Source organism: Drosophila ficusphila, unplaced genomic scaffold (assembly GCF_018152265.1).
Source record: "Drosophila ficusphila isolate 14025-0441.05 unplaced genomic scaffold, ASM1815226v1 contig_414, whole genome shotgun sequence".
NCBI classification, from domain to species: Eukaryota; Metazoa; Arthropoda; class Insecta; order Diptera; family Drosophilidae; genus Drosophila; species Drosophila ficusphila.
Window position 1 is genome coordinate 17506110 of NW_025064328.1, and position 18362 is coordinate 17524471.

The window sequence follows — 18362 nt, forward strand, 5'->3', positions numbered from 1 at the left end:
CTAGAAAACCTTTAAACTTTGTTATTAAAGTTTAACAAAATGTCGATGTTCCTAGTTGGTATGTTGCAGAAAAGTTACCCGAGCCTAACCTCTCAGAGATTTTAGGTATTCGATTATAAAGTGCCAAGCCTCTAAATGCCTGTGTTCGAGTCTTTACATGGCTTATTTATTTGAGCATTTTTAACGTTCAAGGTTATAACTTAAATAAAGTTAAAAAATAAGCTACTAAGCTGATTTGATCATAACTGTTCACGCAATCGTGGATTTTTGAAGATTTTGTAACTAAAGCATTCTTTAATCTTATCATTAATTTTTCTATTTTCCCTTCTTTTTTTGCCTCCCCCACTGTTGGCTTTCTGAGTGCGACCCAACTGCATATCTTTCAGCTTGGCATCTAGACGTTTCTTGGCATTTTTGACATCCTCCTCCTGGCGTACGGTCTTTGCTGGTTTGGGATGCAGGAACTTCTTCCGCTCATCCCTTTTGATTTCTTCCCCACATCCGTGAACCTCTGGCAGTCCATGCTTGAAGCAGAATCTCTTTTTACAATGCTGGCAGTCCTGGCCCATTAGGCTCGTTTTAGTCTTGCAGCGGGGATAATCACACAGGTTATCCACCTCCTTGACGGCGGTAAGGACATCGTCCAGCTTGAGATCTACCACCTGGCTGGGAATCCGCTCCAGCAGCTCCAGAGTGTTATTTGTGCCATAGTCCACTCGTTTTCCAGGTTTCGCGGGTGGAAAGAGCGGAGCTTCGTCAACTTTCTTTGAGGTGGAGGGTTTATCTGCATCGTCTAAATTAAATCACGACTTATGATTTGAAAAACAATAATTTATTATGTTTTTACGCACCTGCCATTGAAAAATATGTTTTTAAAGTTTCTGTGTTTATCAAAATTACCAAAAAGTTTGTGTTTCTCTCTTAGAGATGAATGATTAGTAAAGTCAACAGCTGACTAGTAGTCGATACATCGATAGACGTCAAGAAAAAATTGCGGTGAATTTTAAATATAATTAGAGTCTTAACCCATGCGATTTAAAAATTAAATTAAATTTACCTATCAATAAAATAATTGCTTCACCCAACAAGAAAAGATTAAAAAACAACGGTACATTTAAATACTTTAGTAATGTTATTGTCGTTGTAACTAAGTACTACACACAAGTCAATAAAAATTTGGATATCAAGCTAAACATTATTTAACCAATCTCTGACGGCCTTCGTGCACAATTTGTGTAAACTATCCATTCCAAAGCGGTAAACAATATCCATACTGTTTTAACCATTTCAAGTGTATAATATATATATATCCATGTAAAAGCCGTATATAAACTTTTAGTATGTAATTGCAATTGCTGTAGGTTTGATTTAAATGCTAATGGTGCAGACAACTGTGATCTGACGTAGAGCTGGGTAGCTTTCTGGCCCACTCGTAATTTAGCTAGTCGCCACAAACTCCATTGTTTTAATATTTGGGCGTTTACAATTTGTTGTCGCAAGGGCACGCGCCAGTGGCGCCAGTTACTGCAGCATGAATGGCTTTAGCCACGTAATCGATGTTGCCTGTGTTCAGGCCACACATGTTGATGCGGCCCGTCTTCAGCAGGTAAATGTGGTATTCATTGATTAGGACGCGCACCTGGCTCTCATTCAGGCCAGTATAAGAGAACATGCCGATTTGGTTGACGATGTGGTCCCAGTTGCCGGGCGTTCCCAATGCTACCAGCTTTTCCCTTAGCGCACTGCGCATTTCGCGAATGCGACTCGACATGGTCTTAATAGACTCCATCCACTCCTTTCGAAGTTCCGGCGTATTCAGGACCTTTGAAACGATGCGGGCACCGTAGGCGGGAGGATTTGAGTACTGACCACGAATGAGCAGCGTCAGCTGGGAGTGAACCGCCGCCTTGGTGGCTCCATGCTGCTGCACCACCGTCAGATTTCCGGCACGCTCGCAGTACAGGCCAAAGTTCTTGGCAAACGACTGGCAGGTGAAGAGCTCAAAGCCACGCTGCACAAAGTAACGCACAGCCCAGGCATCCTTATCCGGATCACCGCTGGCAAAGCCCTGGTAAGCAGAGTCGAACAGCGGGAAGAGCTTCTTCTTCTCCAGCAAGTCGGCCAGCTCCTTCCACTGCTCTTGCGTTGGATCAATGCCGGTGGGGTTGTGGGCACAGGCGTGCAGAATGATAACAGCGCCAGGTGGAGCTTCGTTCAGATCAGCCACCATGTTCTTGAAGTCCAGCTGCCGCTTGTTTTGGTCCCAGTAGCGGTAGGACTTCAGGGTCTTGAAACCTACATCGGAGAAGATTTTGTGGTGGTTCTCCCATGTGGGATTCGAATAGTACACCACGTCGCGATTCAGTTGTGAGTGCAGAAAGTCGGCGGCAATGCGCAGGGCACCAGTGCCCGAAATGGTCTGAACTCCAAAGGCCTAAAAAAAGATGGCACAATAAACTTGGGAAATGCTTCATGTATCGGGGTTTATCTTACGCGATTCTCCTTAATGGCAGGGGAATCAGCACCCAGCACCAATTCCGTGGCCGCACTCGTGAACGTATCTAGACCTGAAAATAACAGTAAATATGGGATTTATTAATGAACAATTTTTTTTTATTAAAAAATAGGTTTACTCACCAGTAACTGGCAAATACTCGTGGTTTACAGACTCATCGCTGGCAATAGAGATTTCAGTTTTGCGCACCACAGGCAAAACCCACGGAACTCCAGCATTTGTCCTGTAAGCTGTAAATAAACCAAATATTAAATCATATTACTAACAATTTTTTTAAAGAATTTGTTTCCGTCCAAAAATAAAAATTAACTAATAAACTAGTTTGTTAGAGGATTAAAATACAAACTCATTGAGCTATACTACTTTAGAATCAGAGGTAAATTAAAATCATTATGGCTTTAGAAGTGCTGGTTTTTGACACTTTTCTGCAAACCCATTTTTTGTGGAAATTTGGAAAGGGGTTGCATCATAAAAAATTGAATGCATACCAATTGTTCAAAGGTGCTAGGGAATACGTCGTTTAAAGTGCTAAAATCCGAACAATATTTAAGTCTTATCTTAGTAGAGTTAACAAGCCTAATCAATCCGTAGTGCTGTACGGAATCTGATAGCGTGGCATTGTTCCTAGGCCAATTTATTTATTTATTATTGCGAGCACTGGCAACGGGTTATTTGAAACCAATTGAATGAATTGGTCCGACAAATATTTATACTCTTGCAGCATTGTAAAAAAAGCGAAAACATGAGGAGCAATGCCTATAAAAGAACCATAACGTCTGGTATAATACAATTGAAATGCCAATGAACTCAGTGTTAGGAGAGAAAAACGGTTAAGTCAATTTGATAGCATTGTTTTAGCCTGAGTTAGACTCAATTCAGTTTAAAGAAAACCAGTTTTCTTTCTATAATATTTAATGAATGTATATTTTGCGTATTGTAAGCTCCTAAAAAGTTACAAAGTTATCTGAATGAAGTTATGATTTGAGAATCCAATTTGACTCCAATACAAATAATCAAATTAGCATAACACGACTTTTTTGAACATAGGTTAATGACTTGTTGCTTTCTGCTAGCAAAACAAAAATAAAATAATCAACAAGTTCGCTGGTGGGAATTGTTATTTAAATTATGCAATAACATCCATAAATATAGAAAAGGTGAAATGGCGACCGTCCAAATCAGCAACATTGCTCTTGGACGACCAACCGGCAACATTGTTTTTCTGGTGACTTTAGATTGCGTTCTGGATGTTGGTCGTACCTGCCAAGAGTCTTACCCACAAGAGGCTTATCTTCTACCGCACACAAGGCAAACACATAATACTGAGTTAGCTGACGTCAAAAATAATTTAGATGAAGAAAGCCGCAAGAGAAATGCTCTATTGAGAATTGAGCAAGAATATGTGTGTTTATACTAAATTGAAAATGAAATTTTTGAGAAAAATAAACGGCAAAAGTTTGCTATCAATTTTTAGATATTTTTAGTGAACAAATTATCTGAAGTAAATATTTAATTAATATCAGCAAAGATAAGGTTCGACAAACCTGCGCAACGATATTATTTAACGGAATTCTGTAACGGTTCAAAGAAATATAGAGTAACGAATTTGATTTTGATTTTCCATAGAAGGAAAATTAATATGTACATACATACATATGGTATGAACTTTTTAATTCGAACGCAAAAAGTCATATACATATGCACAAAGATCTCCACAAAAAGGAACGGAAAAGCCTAAACAATTCATATTTCACTTTGACTCTCAAATGACCTCCAGCAGAGTGGGCTGATGGGTGGCAGCCGGAAACGGGCGTTCCGGGAGGCAAAGGAGGCGAACTGCAAGGGCAAACTAACTAGCAAATGATAGCAAATTGTGCCGCATACAAATGCAACTTCGTAGTAACGCAAACACACACGAACATGCGTATTTATGCCGGGGAAATTCAATCACTTACCGCCCACCGACAAATTGACCTTGTTGGGATTGCTGTCGTCCTTGAAAGCCTGTGTCAAGGCAAAAACCTCGATGGCGGGTCCTTTTTGAACGTCGGCGTAAATAGACATCACGGCTAACTTGACAAAACAAGTCCAAACGAAGCGACAATAACAAATAAATTAATTTGGAATAGTGTCGGCACCAAAAAAGCCAAAAATAGTGTGGCTGCAATTGGCTTAGGCCATTAAGCCCACTAAAAGCTCTTTCGATTTATTTCATCTAAACTATCGATATTTTTATCCGAAAAGTATGTCATTAGTTTTAAAAAGATTTTTTAATAAAAGTAACTGAGTATAAAATCTAAAAGGTTAACAATTTTCAGCAACGGACGTTTAATTTGTCAAATAACGTTTCCGAAGTGATCATCTCCCAAAATTAGTAAACTTCTTTTAATCTTTTGGAAGTGTATATTTATTGCCCCGAAAATCCTTAAATGCTAAACGTCGTTAAATAGTTTGGTTTAATTTAAAGCCAAATATCAATCTACAAATTTTTGATTGTTTGCAGTCTTTTTGTCGCTGAGTATGCGATCCGATTAGGCTATCATTCGAATAGGGTTTAACAAAAACAAAAAACACGAGGATTGATTAATGCCATTTTGGTTTAAAATAATATTCAGTAATTTATGAGGGTGCACACGTTTCTTCCAATTCGTTACTCAATTAACTAAGGCTATGATTAAAATTATGTTCAGAGTAAACCTAGGACGTTATGATTAAATTGGTTAAATAAACTATTCACTTATACAATGGCCCGTTGCTTATCTATGTATATTTACATTTGATGCATAAAATACGAACATTTATATAAATATCCAAACTGCCGGCATTTCGCATTCGATGCCTGAGACACAGTATATACAATATATACGATCTGAGGAAGCACTCGTTCGAAAGCGAAACTGCTCGAAGCTCTGTCTAATTTTGAGTTAGCCTAAAATACCAGAGCTAGACCTATCTACGACTACGTTTACAAGTAAAATGATCTGTACAACGTTATGACTTGGTGAGTGCCTGTGTGTTGAGTGAGTGTTTGTATAAATATACACAAATTAGTGGTGTAGTGAGCTTGAACGTTGGTGTGGTGGTCCATCCATCCTTCCTTGCGATCCTTTCTAATAGGAACTTAAACACGGGTCCCCGTAAGCTTACAGTTCGATACGATGCGGGATGTGCGTGGTGCGAGTGAGCATAAATTAAATTAAAGATGGTTTTCAGTCAGTATCAGTTCACCCGGCATGCCATCGGAGCTCTGAGTGCGCAGCAAAACCTCCATGATCGGTTGGTATTAGGCGCGTTGATCCCGCTGCTGTTCTTGAGCCGAGGAATCTTAAACATTTAGAAAGAAATAAATCCGTCTATTAGAAACGCATTACAGTGGTCAAATCACACGGAAAGCAATGAAGAACAGGGCATGAATAGGGTCAAGTAACTGAGATTAGTAGAACGCAACGATGGAACGCACGCAGAACAGAACGAGCAAAAACAATTTCGAGCATTCCACCTACCGGGAACTGGTGCCAAAATAAATAATCATTCGGTGCTGGGCACCCGTTCAGATTTGATATTCGTGTTATCACGTGCGTTCGCGCAGGGCGATGTCAGTGCACAGGACCAAACAGTCTGAATTAAAGGACTCAACGTCCTTTGGCCTGCTGACCGCGGCAGCTGACAATCGCACCGCTCGCGCTCCCTGGTCGCCTGTCAATGTCAAAGGGAAATCATTTGAGCCAAAGCGTGGCAGGTAAGACATATTCTGATTAAAAAGTACCCATAGTAATGTTGGGTACTTTTCGATCACAACTTTAAGGGACAAACAATACGATATATATATATATATATATATATTGGGACTTCAAGAAGGTCTAGCCCAAGAACCGTGCTCACCTTGTCCTCGCGCGGCACTTATTTTGTCCTTGATGATGAAGAATGCGGTGAATATGAAGAAGATGCCGCCCAACACCTCCACAAAGCTAGTGGAAAAGAGGGCGTACTGCAAGCCTTCGAACAGTTCCACATCAGTGTACTAAGGGAAAAATTTACAATGAGTATATGTTGAATATCTTAACTCAGGATTCCACTTACCTTCTCGGAAATTGGACCCGATGAACGCACAGCGGCGATCGTAGTGGCGGCGATTTCTGTAACCGCCTGGGTGACATTGGAGATCTGAGTTTCCGCAATTTGGGACAGGCTCTGCATTTCGGTGGTCAGGCCGGAGTCGCCGGGGTTCTTGTGCAGGTGCTCCATAATGGCCTCTGAAATCTAAAGCACACAAAAAATTAGTTATTTTGACTTGGGAAGCATTGACGTTTTGGTAACTTACAGCTCCCACCAAATAAGGACTGCCGGCATCTCCCAACGCATGTGAAATAAGAATCTGGAAGGCCTCGGCTGTGGATCGCCTTGTGGGAATCACCACATACTATATTGAACAAATAGAAAACGCAAATTAGTATAATTTAATTTCTAGTTTTTAAGCGGAACAGCAACAACAATAAGCAAAGCAAATGAAAGCAAAAGCCACAACCAAATCTTAAGCTAAAACTATCGATTAAAAGCAATTATTGGTTCAGGTGCAGATACTTTCTTTGGAAAACCAGTTCTCAAACCCTTGTTAATCTCCTCCAGAAAGTATTCTACATAATAACCAACAATAAAATCAATCTCTAATTGATTAAATACAAACAAAAAATTGGATTAAAGCATGTGGGTGCGATTGCGTTTAAATGTGTGTGTGTGTAGGTGTGCCATCAGCAGATTCAAATTCGCCAAAAGCTCGCCAGAGATGGAGCCACTCGAGAATTTTGGGGACAAACAAAGAACGGGTCCCCGAAAGACAATAAAAACCGTCTAGCAATGCGTTCTCAGGTTGGAGTCTAATCAACAAATGGGAACAGTTGGGCGCCAGCCAGCCTGGGAACAGTGGGCCCTCCAAAAAACAGAGCCGATTTATTTAAATTACTCGAGGATTTTTCTTTAAATTGAAAGTGGCAATTTGTTGTCTACTAAACTGTTGGCCACATTAAGTTTTTACTGTTATAACTACAGGTGATTGGATGGGCGGGTTTTAGCCAAGTGTTTTGTGTGTGAGCTAAAGCGAGAAACTAAAATTACGCAAAGCATTTATGATATTACACCAGGTATATATGCATGTATGTATGTAGTTCCCTTTACTGTAGGTCATTGTGAAAAGCCAGAAACAACAAAACCAAAGACCCAGATAAAGGTTATCTCTAATCACGGTTGCTTATCGGTGGCAGCAATTAATATAGCGCCACCAAGGTGGACCGATCGTACTTTTTTTTTTACTTTTTTTTCGGGTTAGATAATCGGGTGGGTTGCTATTGCTTATTTCTGTCACGGAATCGTTTGCAATGAATAGCAAAATGGCAACAAAAAACAAAAACAACAAAGAGGAACACACGCAAATCAAGTGCGTGGTAAAAAGAGGTGACAAAAAAGCAGAGAGTACTGCAATAAAGGGGGTGTGAATCGGGGAACTATATGTATCGTACTGCCAAATTTAGAACAGGCCACCAAATATACAAAATACGTAGGTATTTCTCGAGAAAAATAAAGTCCACGGATTGGATGTGCATGTATGCTGATGCCATATCCATTATCTTCTGTTCTGGTTACGTAGTACATCAGCTGTTTGTTAAGCCTTTAAAGTCCATTCATGGGTTAACTAGCTACTATATAAAGGTTTTATCTAAGTTGTACTTCATAGTAAATAATAATAATTTTTTATCACATCGCTTGCTGCACTTCGGTGACACCTTTGCAATTAAAATGGGTCGTTTTATCAAACTGGGTTACTTAATCAGTTCAGGTTATTTAATGAAATACGCTGGTTATCGTAGCCTTTTATTTGTGGAATGACGTCAGATCAAGGGAGTTTATTATTGTATATGTATTGCATGTGAATATACTAGTCGGAATTTAATTTATGATTTGTTTATAATTAAAAAGTTTATTTCAAAATCCTAACCAAATACGATTGTCACAATTTACGACTCTCTTGACTCTTTACAGTTTTGGGCTTTAATATTCTTATCGCTGGCTTATCTCCATGAAATGGACAAACGTGACTACCTCGAGATAACCCCCGAAAATCAGTAAACGAGACGGAAGAATCCAATATAAATACGAAAATTTCGACACTTTGTCTGGTGGAATGGGCTAAAATGGAGCGTGGGTTGCTTGTGAATGCAATTTTGGGGGATTGTGGTGCTTTAATATGGTTATGAGACATCTCTCGGGGGTTGAGGGGCGAGATATTTGCACGCTGCAAGTATTTTGGGGGTTGGACACTCCCTTTTCCCCATAAAATGGAGGGTTGGAAGCTACAGTGAGAAGATGAAACTCTATGCTGATTACATTGGCAAAGGAAAAAGTAATAAGGAGGATTGGAGTTGTCTTCTCCCTGGGGGAGTAAGAATGAATTGTAAATAATAATCAAACACTTCAAGGCAGTCTAAAAACAAAGGTTTAAAGAGCTCTACTAAGCTGCTTTAAAGGTTTACGCTTACTGAACTAAAAACCGCACCCAAAAATAGTGAAACAACCACAAAATGGAGTATCAGATGACCACCACCAGTAAAAAGATGCGGGTGAAGACAACATAAATATTTGGTTAGAGGGTTCGTGAGTAGGCAAGCTGTTGGTGCAGTTGTATGTTTGTTATAACAGTAAAAAGTTAATGCTTAAACTAAGAATTTCTGTGTGTAATTACAGTTACAGTATTCAAATCAACAATACGTGAGTGCAAGATTACAAAAGCGTTACTGGGATTCAACGTGGCTCATCCCGTTTCGATTGGCTTACCAGCAGGATATCCGCAACAATTGCCCAAGTTAAATTTAAAGTTAACTGCCCGAAAAAGATGAGCGTATAGGTGCCCGGCGAATTACTGTTCACCAGGAGGCAGGCGCCCGTCAGCAGCGGGGCACTCAGGAGCAGCCCGAAGGCGCAGATCACCGGATCCGCCGACGGATACCGCTTTTTCAGGTACTGCGACATAACCGAACCCAGCGGCACGCCTATCAGGCCCGCCAACATGGTGATGACTCCGAAGTTGAACGCAACACTAGGGGCAGGTTTTGGAATTTCGAGGTACATTCGGTTAGTTTTGCCAAAAAGCTTAATAACAACCAGACTGGCACTGCAACATCATTATCCATCATAAGATCTTTGGTAAGTAATATAATGCAAAGATCCTGATGAATAATTATGTCTCTGTGTAGTCTGGTCATAAACAATTAAAAGAGCTTGGCGGTTAGGGCCAGATTTGGGGTCTTAAATAGAGCACCATTTCAACGATTGAACAGAACGGCTTTTGGCTTTTGATTTCTGCGCTTTTGCTGCTGCTGCTGCTGCTGTTTCTTGTATCTTCCAATGAGCCTTTCTTACCAGCAGGATATCAGCCACAATCGACCAGCACAGGTTTAGTGCCACCTGGGCCGCGAACACGAACAAATAGCAAAGGGTTTCGCTCGTTTGCGGCACAACCAGAGCAGCAAATACCATCGGAGCCGAGATGAAGAGTCCCACCGCACAGATGTACGGATCGCAGTTCTCATAGTGGACCCTCAATCGCTGGGCGAGCAGAGAGCCCAGGGGAACTCCGATGAGACCCGCCAGCATGGCCACCAGGCCGAACTTGTACGAGATGCTTGACGACGGAGCAGAAACCATTGTAAGGCGCGCAGCTCAATATTCGGGAATCGGGACGTGGGTCAAAGGGGAAGGGGTTCAAACCCCATTTTCACGAAGATTTAAAACCCAGTTATTATATCAACAATAAAGGTATGATATCTACATAGAGCTTACGGATCTCTCAAACAATTGAATCGGATTTAAAAATAATTATTTAAGAATTTGAATATCATTTGAAATAAAAATTATTGACTTCCTGCTAACTGTCTTGTCATATCGTGAAAATGGGGTTCTTGGTTTAGGGTCTCGGAACATCACACTTACTCGTCCTGGACGATGTTCTCGTTGCCGGGCTGCATCTTCATGCCTAGATAGATGAAGGAGGGTCCCCACCAGGCCAGAGCTCCGGCGACGAAGGCCACGCACGTGAATCCCGCTGTGGAGAGCATGAAGGAGCGGTTCTTGAGCAGGGCCTTGATATCCTGCTTATAGGTGGTGGCCTCCAGGTTGTGCGATCCCTCGCTGTGACCCCGCTCTGGGTCCCTCATGAGCATGATCAGGAGCACGGCCACAATGCCCAGAATGGGTGTAACCCTCAGAGCCCAGCGCCAGTTGTTGGCCAGGTGAGCTGTCTTGGATCCCACAATGTATCTGGAATGGAATGAAGTTGGGTCATTGACGAGATTGATCCCGAATCGAATTGACTCTTGGGCCATGTTGCATTGGTGGCCAATTAGGCGTTGCATAAATTCCAATCAACCCCCAATTGACCCAGCACTCTAATTGAATTAGAGCCGTCAATTGCGGCATTCCAAAAGTAAATCAATTTCAATTCTGGAGGCGAGTCACGTGACTCTTCTCACGCTCGGCCACCGAGAAGTGCTGATTATCATCCTCCAGCCGCAATCTTCGACCTCGCATCGCCTGTTGCCAGCGGTTGATAAGGCGAGGGACAACAAAGTCTCAGCGGCAGACTGGATGGACTGATAAGAGGCCATCCTCCCGAGTTGTTTACGGATCATTGATCTGGACATTGGCCAGGCACAATGTCGAGATGCACACACTCACCCCAGACCGGATCCCACGGGAATGGCAAAGTAGAACAGGGCCAGCATTTTGGAGCGCATGTCATGGACGAAGAGGTCCGAGATGATCGTCGGTGCAATCGTGCTGTAGGAGGCCTCTCCGATTCCCACCAGTGCCCGGAAGGTCATGAACCAGCCGAAATCCTGCATGTACGATCCCAACAGCGTGGTGGTGCTCCACAGGGCCACGCCCACCGCCATTATCCGCGGTCGGGAGTAGCGATCACCCAGATATCCGAAGATCGGTGCGCAAATCATATACGAGATAACGAATACGGTCTGCAAGAGTCCAGCACTGTCATTTCCAATATCAAAGTCCTGACGCACATCAGTTAAAACTCCTGTAAAAGGAAAGCAATAAGTGGTCAAATCCTGATTGAAATGTATATATTTATATTTGTATCACATGATTATAGAGTTTATACAAATGCACTCAGTTTAAAATTAGTATTATTTATCTAATATTTAGTCATTCAATTTAAACGACTCTTCATTTATGAACCGTTTACCATCATTTTGGTTTTAGAAACGTGATATGGCAAAATTTGCGCATGTAAAAGCTAACTGATATTATAATGTTTTCCCCCCTGTGATTATTCGTCTGAGAAATGCGCGTGATGTGTGAAATTTGTAGGTACTAAATTGTAGTTCGAACATATCAGCCCATCCCAGCAGGGGTTGCTAATTGGCCAAGTAAATAAATCGTTAATATGGGTCTGCTATATTCAAGTGTTTTTACGTAAGCTGCAAAGTGATGGGATCAGGGGGAGTTGTCTCTATAGTTAACACTCCACAATACTAATTTCATCTTCTACATGACTGACTAGGAATATCGCGTGTTTCTATGCCTCATCATATTTTCCACAAAAATGTCTATTAATTAATCAAACGATACATATCTATAAACAAGCAGCATAGATACGAATTGTGTGGGTGAACCTTTCATTGATAAAAGTTGATATAACGCCCACTTTTAGCATTTGCAATCGATAATCAGAGCTGTGACAATCTAGACTATCTTCCTGCTTTAATTTATCATAATATGTATAGGTAATACAAATAAAGTAAACTAATAATATAGCAATTACTAGAAGCCGCATCCACTTTTGATCAATAGAAGATAACTACCTAACGCCATCATCAAAGTGTCAGTTTGGTGCATCTCCATGAAAATCTGTGCCATGATTTGAATTTTTGATCACATGCGATCACCTTCGCACACATTTTCTCATATATTTCCTACACGTCTTTACCCAGGCATTTAAAAATTCATTAACAAACGGATGTGCAACTAGCGCATTAATGGCCAAACGACCTCCGTCAATAACTGTTAGCCGATATAACGCTATTTCCTACATTCTACATGCAGGCCAAAAAAAAACCAGCTTTTAAGCCCCGTCGCTCTTCGTACATTGGCCTTTTCGGAATGGCCAAAAAAAAACATAATAAAATAACTACTTAAAGTGCTTGAGCACCCAAAAATAAACAACGGCCTACAAAATCAAATGGGGAAAAAGAGAGGGAGAGGGGGGCAAAGAGAATGGAGAAAGGAGGGGAGAAGCAGAGAGACTCAAGCAAGGCGAGAGTAAGTGATCTCAGAAGCCGGCAAATGCAGCGGCAGAAACAACAATGACACATAAAAAGCTCAACAAGTTGTGCCCCAAAAAGAGAGCTAAACACAAATAGAGAGCACGAAAGAGAGAGCCGAACCCCCACGAACCCCAACGAAACGTGGCACGAAGTTATTGCTGCAGTGAATCAGCCTTTGCTTTTTTAATTATTCCATTTTCTGGGTCTTTTTGCTCATTTCGCTTTTGTGAAATTTATCGTACGATGTTTTTCGACCAATCAGCGCGTTTGTTTGCCATGCCCAGTGACGTAACGGTTGGAGGACGCCACGCGATAAGTCTGAGTGTTAGTGTTTGTGTGTATTGCATTGCGGTTGTGGGTTGACGAGAGAGGCGGTGGCGGGTGGGGGTGAGAGTGGGGCTGGTCTGGGTGAGGCATTCCTTACAAACATATAAGTACTTATAAATATACTTATGTGCTTGTTTCTGTCATATTCCTATCTCGCACACTCAACGGGTAATCTGGTTCCACGCAAGGAATTCCGATTGTTTATGGGCATTCTTAGCAAAAATATAAGAAAAAGGTAAAGCGTCCATGAGTACGTAGATACCCTACCACAATTCCGCCATTCCCCTAGACATCCCCACGTTCGGGGCAGATCCGTTGACGTATTTTTTTTTTTAGCCGGCTGGCGCATTTTAAGAACCTGTTTGGATCTCTCGTGGTCTTTCCTCTCTTCAATGTGTTCTCTTCTGTGCTCAATAAAAATGACAGTGCGATACACAATACTAGGTGATAATACATATATTATCTTCAAAATAAAAAGACTCTAAAACGACCTCCCTAAGCCGAACTTTCTGGAACCCAGACAATGATAAGTGGTAATTAACATAAGCTTTAACAATTCCATGCCTATTACTTAAAATTTCCATAGCTGGAAATTTCACTGCAATTTGAATTTTGTAGTTTGGAGAAAACAATTCCGAAATTAGAAGTCAAAGTTCTGCCAAAAAATGTTTGTTTTCGTTATTTTTAAAACCTTTGTACCGTAGTTGGCTTGGCCATAACTTACTCAAACCCCATTTTACTGTATTCCGAGGGAAACTCCAGAACGTTGATCCATTTAAAAGCCAATATTTATAACCAGGCAACTGCAAAACCCACAACAACAAAAACTGGACTCTCATTACCATGAATGAAAAAGTTGTTTGTGACTGTTCTCATTCTCTCCCTTCCTACCGCTTTCTGCCCACTATCGCTCTCTCCCTCTGTGGCGTCTGGGGACGTCGGCCTTGAAAAATCGCGCGATTTGCAGGCGTAAGCTTTAAAATCGGACGATGATTAAACGAATATCTGACAGATACGTATTTCGTCCACGGATTGAAGCCAAAAAAAAACCAAAAATAAAAGAAATACCGAGGCTGTGACTTTCGCTTGGAATGCATTTGAATGCTCGAATTGTTAAGAGAAAAACTTTCTTTTCAGTGGCCAGGTGGAAATCAATTGTGAAAGCGCCGGCGCCCAAGGAAAAGAGTTGCCCACCGAGTTCCAGTCATTCCCTACCCCAACCTTTTGTACTATTCTTCGTTCATTTTTTTTTTTTTTGTTTATTTTGTGCATTTTTCCTTCGTTAATTTAATTTGTTTGAGCAAAAAGTGTGCACTGCACTTTGCGTAGGTCGTTGACCTAGATTTACATATGTATAATGCAGATTGTACATGGCGACGGAATAGAACCATTGACGTCGAAAAGTGTGCAAACCTCAAACACAAGATATGCAAAGCAAAAACCTAAAAAGCTGCATTGGATACACACGTCGGAGGGGTTTCTGAAACTTGAGGAGCTCGCATTTTTAACCTATTCAAATTTTTAAACACACGCAAGAAGTCTTTTCATAATGCAGTTCAATAGCTAACCTTTTGGTTGGGCCATTAATTTCTGCACATGCATACCTGTCACGTAGACCACTTTTAAGTAGGATGTGATATTAGGACTTATTTAAATTGAAATTGTTAAAAAAAAAAAAAACATCCAACCTCATTTTCCAAGGGTATTTCCATTTTCGAAGTGTCAAGGCATTGTTTTTATCTCTTCTGTTTATTATTATTTCTTTCTTCAGCTGCGATGGCTGCAAAATGGAAAGTTTTTGTGTATCTCTTTAAAAAGCATTTCAAGCGGAAATAAAAACCGAACTCAGCGACTTTTTACAAATGCAAAATATGCACAAAATCGTAAACATAAATAAGGCAAGAGAAAGAGCGATTACATTGGGTTTCGAAACATGAACAAACAACAAACCAAATCTCGCAAGACTCTAATGAAATCTGCTACCAAAATCTGTTTTCGATCAATGGACGTAGACAATTATTCAGATATTTTTCCTTGGAAGGGGGCCAAGAAAATTACGTCGGAAGCACAGCAGAACGGAATCTTTGCCTATATATCTCTGTCTTGAATCAGCCCACATATCTGTTGACCAAAATAACTGACAGAGCTTTGGCCGATCAAAGTTCGCTGGCGGTGCAGAAAGCGAAAATTACTTGTCAACAACAGAGCAAAACAGATCATGAATGAAGGGGGCCCGAAAAGTCTTGCCAAAACCCAGTGGGCATAACATCAGGCCACCATCTTCGGTACGAGCTCAAAAACTTTGGCAAAAATTCAGCAGAGTCGGAGGTCGCAACCAAAGGCCAAGACGCACTTAAAATTATAATTAAATGCATTCCATTAGGTGGCCAGACATCGCGTTATACTGCTCAAGTATATATGTATATACCGTAACCGTAAACGTGGCTTTGACGAATGTCGAAATTCCCATGAAAAAGGGCAGGCCAACAAAATCAAAACAAATATACGGTAATCTAATCACTGCAAAGTGGTCAAAACCCATTGCCGACTCCACGTGCAAAGCCCTGTGCTCCAATGCAGTTTATTGTGCAGCGGCTCTGGTTTCAGCCACTTCTTGATAAGGCTCGAATAGAGGGGGCTCCCGTGATAACATCGCCACTGGAAAATGGCAAAACAAAAACCTTGAGTGGCCGGCCAGTGTTTATTTTAGTTTTTATTTCACCTCGTGCACTCAATGTTTTCAAAACAAACACAAGTTTTCCAATCAATTCGGCACACATGGAATTTTTTTTGGATATCCGGCACAGTGAGTGCGATATAATTAAATATAATATAAGCAGTGTTATTGATGGAAGCCTCGCTGTCAGTTTGGTATGTAAATGTTATCGCCCTTTCTGTGAGTAATTCCGCTTCCTGTCTGATTAAAAAGTCGTACGATGTTCTTAGTCACTTTTTTCTGCCATTACACGAATTAGGGGATTATGAGTTATGGATCAAACATGAGGGTAAGATCGATTTCTAATTGCCGCCGAAGCAATCAGCTGATAAGTGATAGCCTGTAAATCATCGTTGCAAATTATTTGCAAGTGCAGAGACAGTAAATGAATTTATCGCTTGCCCTTGAATGGAAAAGTTCTGCTGACTCGTCAGAAGAAACGCAAGTTCAGGTTCACAAAGGCTGTGAAATCGGAAAATTATAGTTATTATCTATCAGTAATGAGACAGGCAAATAAAACTGGTTGCAGTGGACTTGTGTAAGCGGCAAGGGGTGAACAATTTAGCTGCTTTTGGCCATAACTTGTTCAAACCATACATTTATCGTCGTTAAACAAGTTTCCATTTAATTTACACTGGGTTTTGTGTAACTGATTGTGATACAACCACCAGACAGCCACTCAGCAATCTGAAGCCCACTACTTCTCCGTTTCTAGACAAAAATAAACACGGAAAGCTATTTCAGTGGGAAGAAGTTCCCAGTAATCAACAAGTGTCCAATTGAAGCTGCCCGCATACTGGAATCCCATGAATTAAGAACCGTTTCTCAGCTAATGCTTGTATTAATAAACACTAATTTATATGGGCGGTGTGTCCGAGTTTATTTATAGGCCGCAACATGCGATTACCCGCTAATTGTCACGCGGGTGGGGACTTTCTGATTAGCGACCACAATTCCCCGATCACCCAGGTCAGGTGCTATAGCTTTATTCTTTGCATTTTATCGCAGCCGAGTGATAGAAATAATATATGTATGTATGTGCGAAATAGGGCTTGATTGATTGCCACCCAGTGGAAATGTCCCGAGTTTTGGATGCGAAGAGGAAGCGGATCTAATTATCGGCGTTTCAAGTGAACGATAAAGCGTATACCCGTATGTCTCCCTTATAATATTTTTGGATCGCGTGAATCACTTGTAAGCTGATTAGTCACACAGTTAAACGAATTCTACGTTTGTATGCAATCTTTATGATACATTTAGTAAACAAAAGACCTTATATTATTGTTTAAAGATGTGTTAGTCTTAAAAAAAAATTTAATTTGAACACATTAAAAATATTAAAATTGAAATGCAAAGGAACTAGATTTTTTAGCCCGTTTAATCTTTTCTCGACTATAGTAAGCGTCTTCCATAACGTCAACAAAGTTGGTTATCTGGTGCGGAAACAACATCCCACTTGACGTCATTGGGAGGCAAATTTTGAAAGAATGACTATATCAGTTCCCGATGGGGTGATCTTTATGGATACTCTTGGAACCAGGAAAACTCACCGGCGATCGTGAAGCGGTCCATGTAGTTGATGAGGTTGACGAAGCAGAGAACTGGGACGGTGAACCAATGGGACCTTACCACGGAGGCAAGGCGCGAAGGTACGGCCGCCGAGGGAGGGATGCCCCCTAAATCGCCCAGTGGGTGGTGGTGGTGGTGATGGGGACGCAGGCGTTGACGCTCCTCCATACTGTCCGAATCCGAGGGCATCAGCTGTTGTGACGAGTAAGTCGCAGGCAATCCGTGTGGCGACAGGTTGGCAACATCCTCCCGACTGCCGCCCTCCTCCGAGGAGTTGCTGCCCCCGCTGCTCCCGCTACTTTCGATCATCGCCGGGTTGTCCATGGCGGCCGCCGTCGGGAGCGGTTGGTAGGACTGCTTCTGGTGTTTCAGCGACATTCACCCGATCCTCTCTTGCCTCCTCTATCTCTTTTCTCTCTTTTGGTTTCTAAATTCGTAGCAGACAACGCGGCAAAACTTATTTGCACACGCTTCTCACTCACACAGTGAAACGAAACTCGCGATGAAAGCGGTGGGCAGCAAATGCAAAAGAATTTGCTTGTGTGTTGGCACAGTTATTGGTTTTTCTTTATATCACTCTTGCTGATTTTACCGCAAATCAGTATATCTATGAACACCTGTTCTGGGAGCTCGTCTAATCGCGGTTGTACTTTAAAATATTACCTAAAAATAATTCTTCTCTTTTTTGCAACTTCCGCGACGCAAACTCACTTTCGTTTCCAATTGGAATCGAGCAATAAATGTGACCGCCCGGCGACCGCTAATATATACCTTGTCGGGGCCCGATGGAAATATCGATTGTACAGTACCATCGATAGGCAGCGATAGCTTCGCGATTATTAAGGTGGTCGTTCATTTTGAACTGTTAACCGGCAACATTTGTTAAGTTTAAAATTAGTTGAAC

At 41.4% G+C, this 18362-nt stretch overlaps 3 protein-coding genes across 5 annotated transcripts; all 3 read right to left on the minus strand.

Moving 5' to 3' along the window:
* Positions 1 to 144: 144 nt before the first annotated feature.
* On the minus strand, positions 145 to 956 carry LOC108093748 (DNA-binding protein SMUBP-2). The gene is made up of 2 exons (XM_017194015.2): positions 852 to 956; positions 145 to 793 (listed from the first exon to the last, which is right to left on the minus strand). The coding sequence occupies exons 1-2, from the start codon at positions 856 to 858 to the stop codon at positions 240 to 242; spliced, it is 561 nt and encodes a 186-aa protein (XP_017049504.2). The 5' UTR covers positions 859 to 956; the 3' UTR covers positions 145 to 239.
* Positions 957 to 1113: 157 nt separating this feature from the next.
* On the minus strand, positions 1114 to 4678 carry LOC108093746 (aspartate aminotransferase, cytoplasmic). The gene is made up of 4 exons (XM_017194012.2): positions 4471 to 4678; positions 2638 to 2745; positions 2494 to 2567; positions 1114 to 2434 (listed from the first exon to the last, which is right to left on the minus strand). Exons 1-4 carry the CDS (start codon positions 4577 to 4579, stop codon positions 1481 to 1483), a joined length of 1245 nt encoding a protein of 414 aa, XP_017049501.1. The 5' UTR covers positions 4580 to 4678; the 3' UTR covers positions 1114 to 1480.
* Positions 4679 to 5094: 416 nt separating this feature from the next.
* Positions 5095 to 18205, minus strand: LOC108093742 (protein spinster). Of its 3 annotated transcripts, XM_017194009.2 has the most exons (9): positions 17440 to 18205; positions 11240 to 11597; positions 10496 to 10822; positions 9926 to 10187; positions 6837 to 6935; positions 6596 to 6775; positions 6398 to 6536; positions 6019 to 6211; positions 5095 to 5839 (listed from the first exon to the last, which is right to left on the minus strand). In XM_017194009.2, exons 1-8 carry the CDS (start codon positions 17834 to 17836, stop codon positions 6087 to 6089), a joined length of 1887 nt encoding a protein of 628 aa, XP_017049498.1. In that variant the 5' UTR covers positions 17837 to 18205; the 3' UTR covers positions 5095 to 5839; positions 6019 to 6086. The 3 variants fall into 3 exon arrangements, with proteins under 3 accessions (XP_017049498.1, XP_017049497.1, XP_017049496.1); XM_017194008.2 differs by lacking the exon at positions 6019 to 6211; XM_017194007.2 differs by lacking the exons at positions 6019 to 6211; positions 9926 to 10187 and adding an exon at positions 9341 to 9602 and having other exon boundaries at positions 17440 to 18204.
* Between the last annotated feature and the right edge of the window lie 157 nt (positions 18206 to 18362).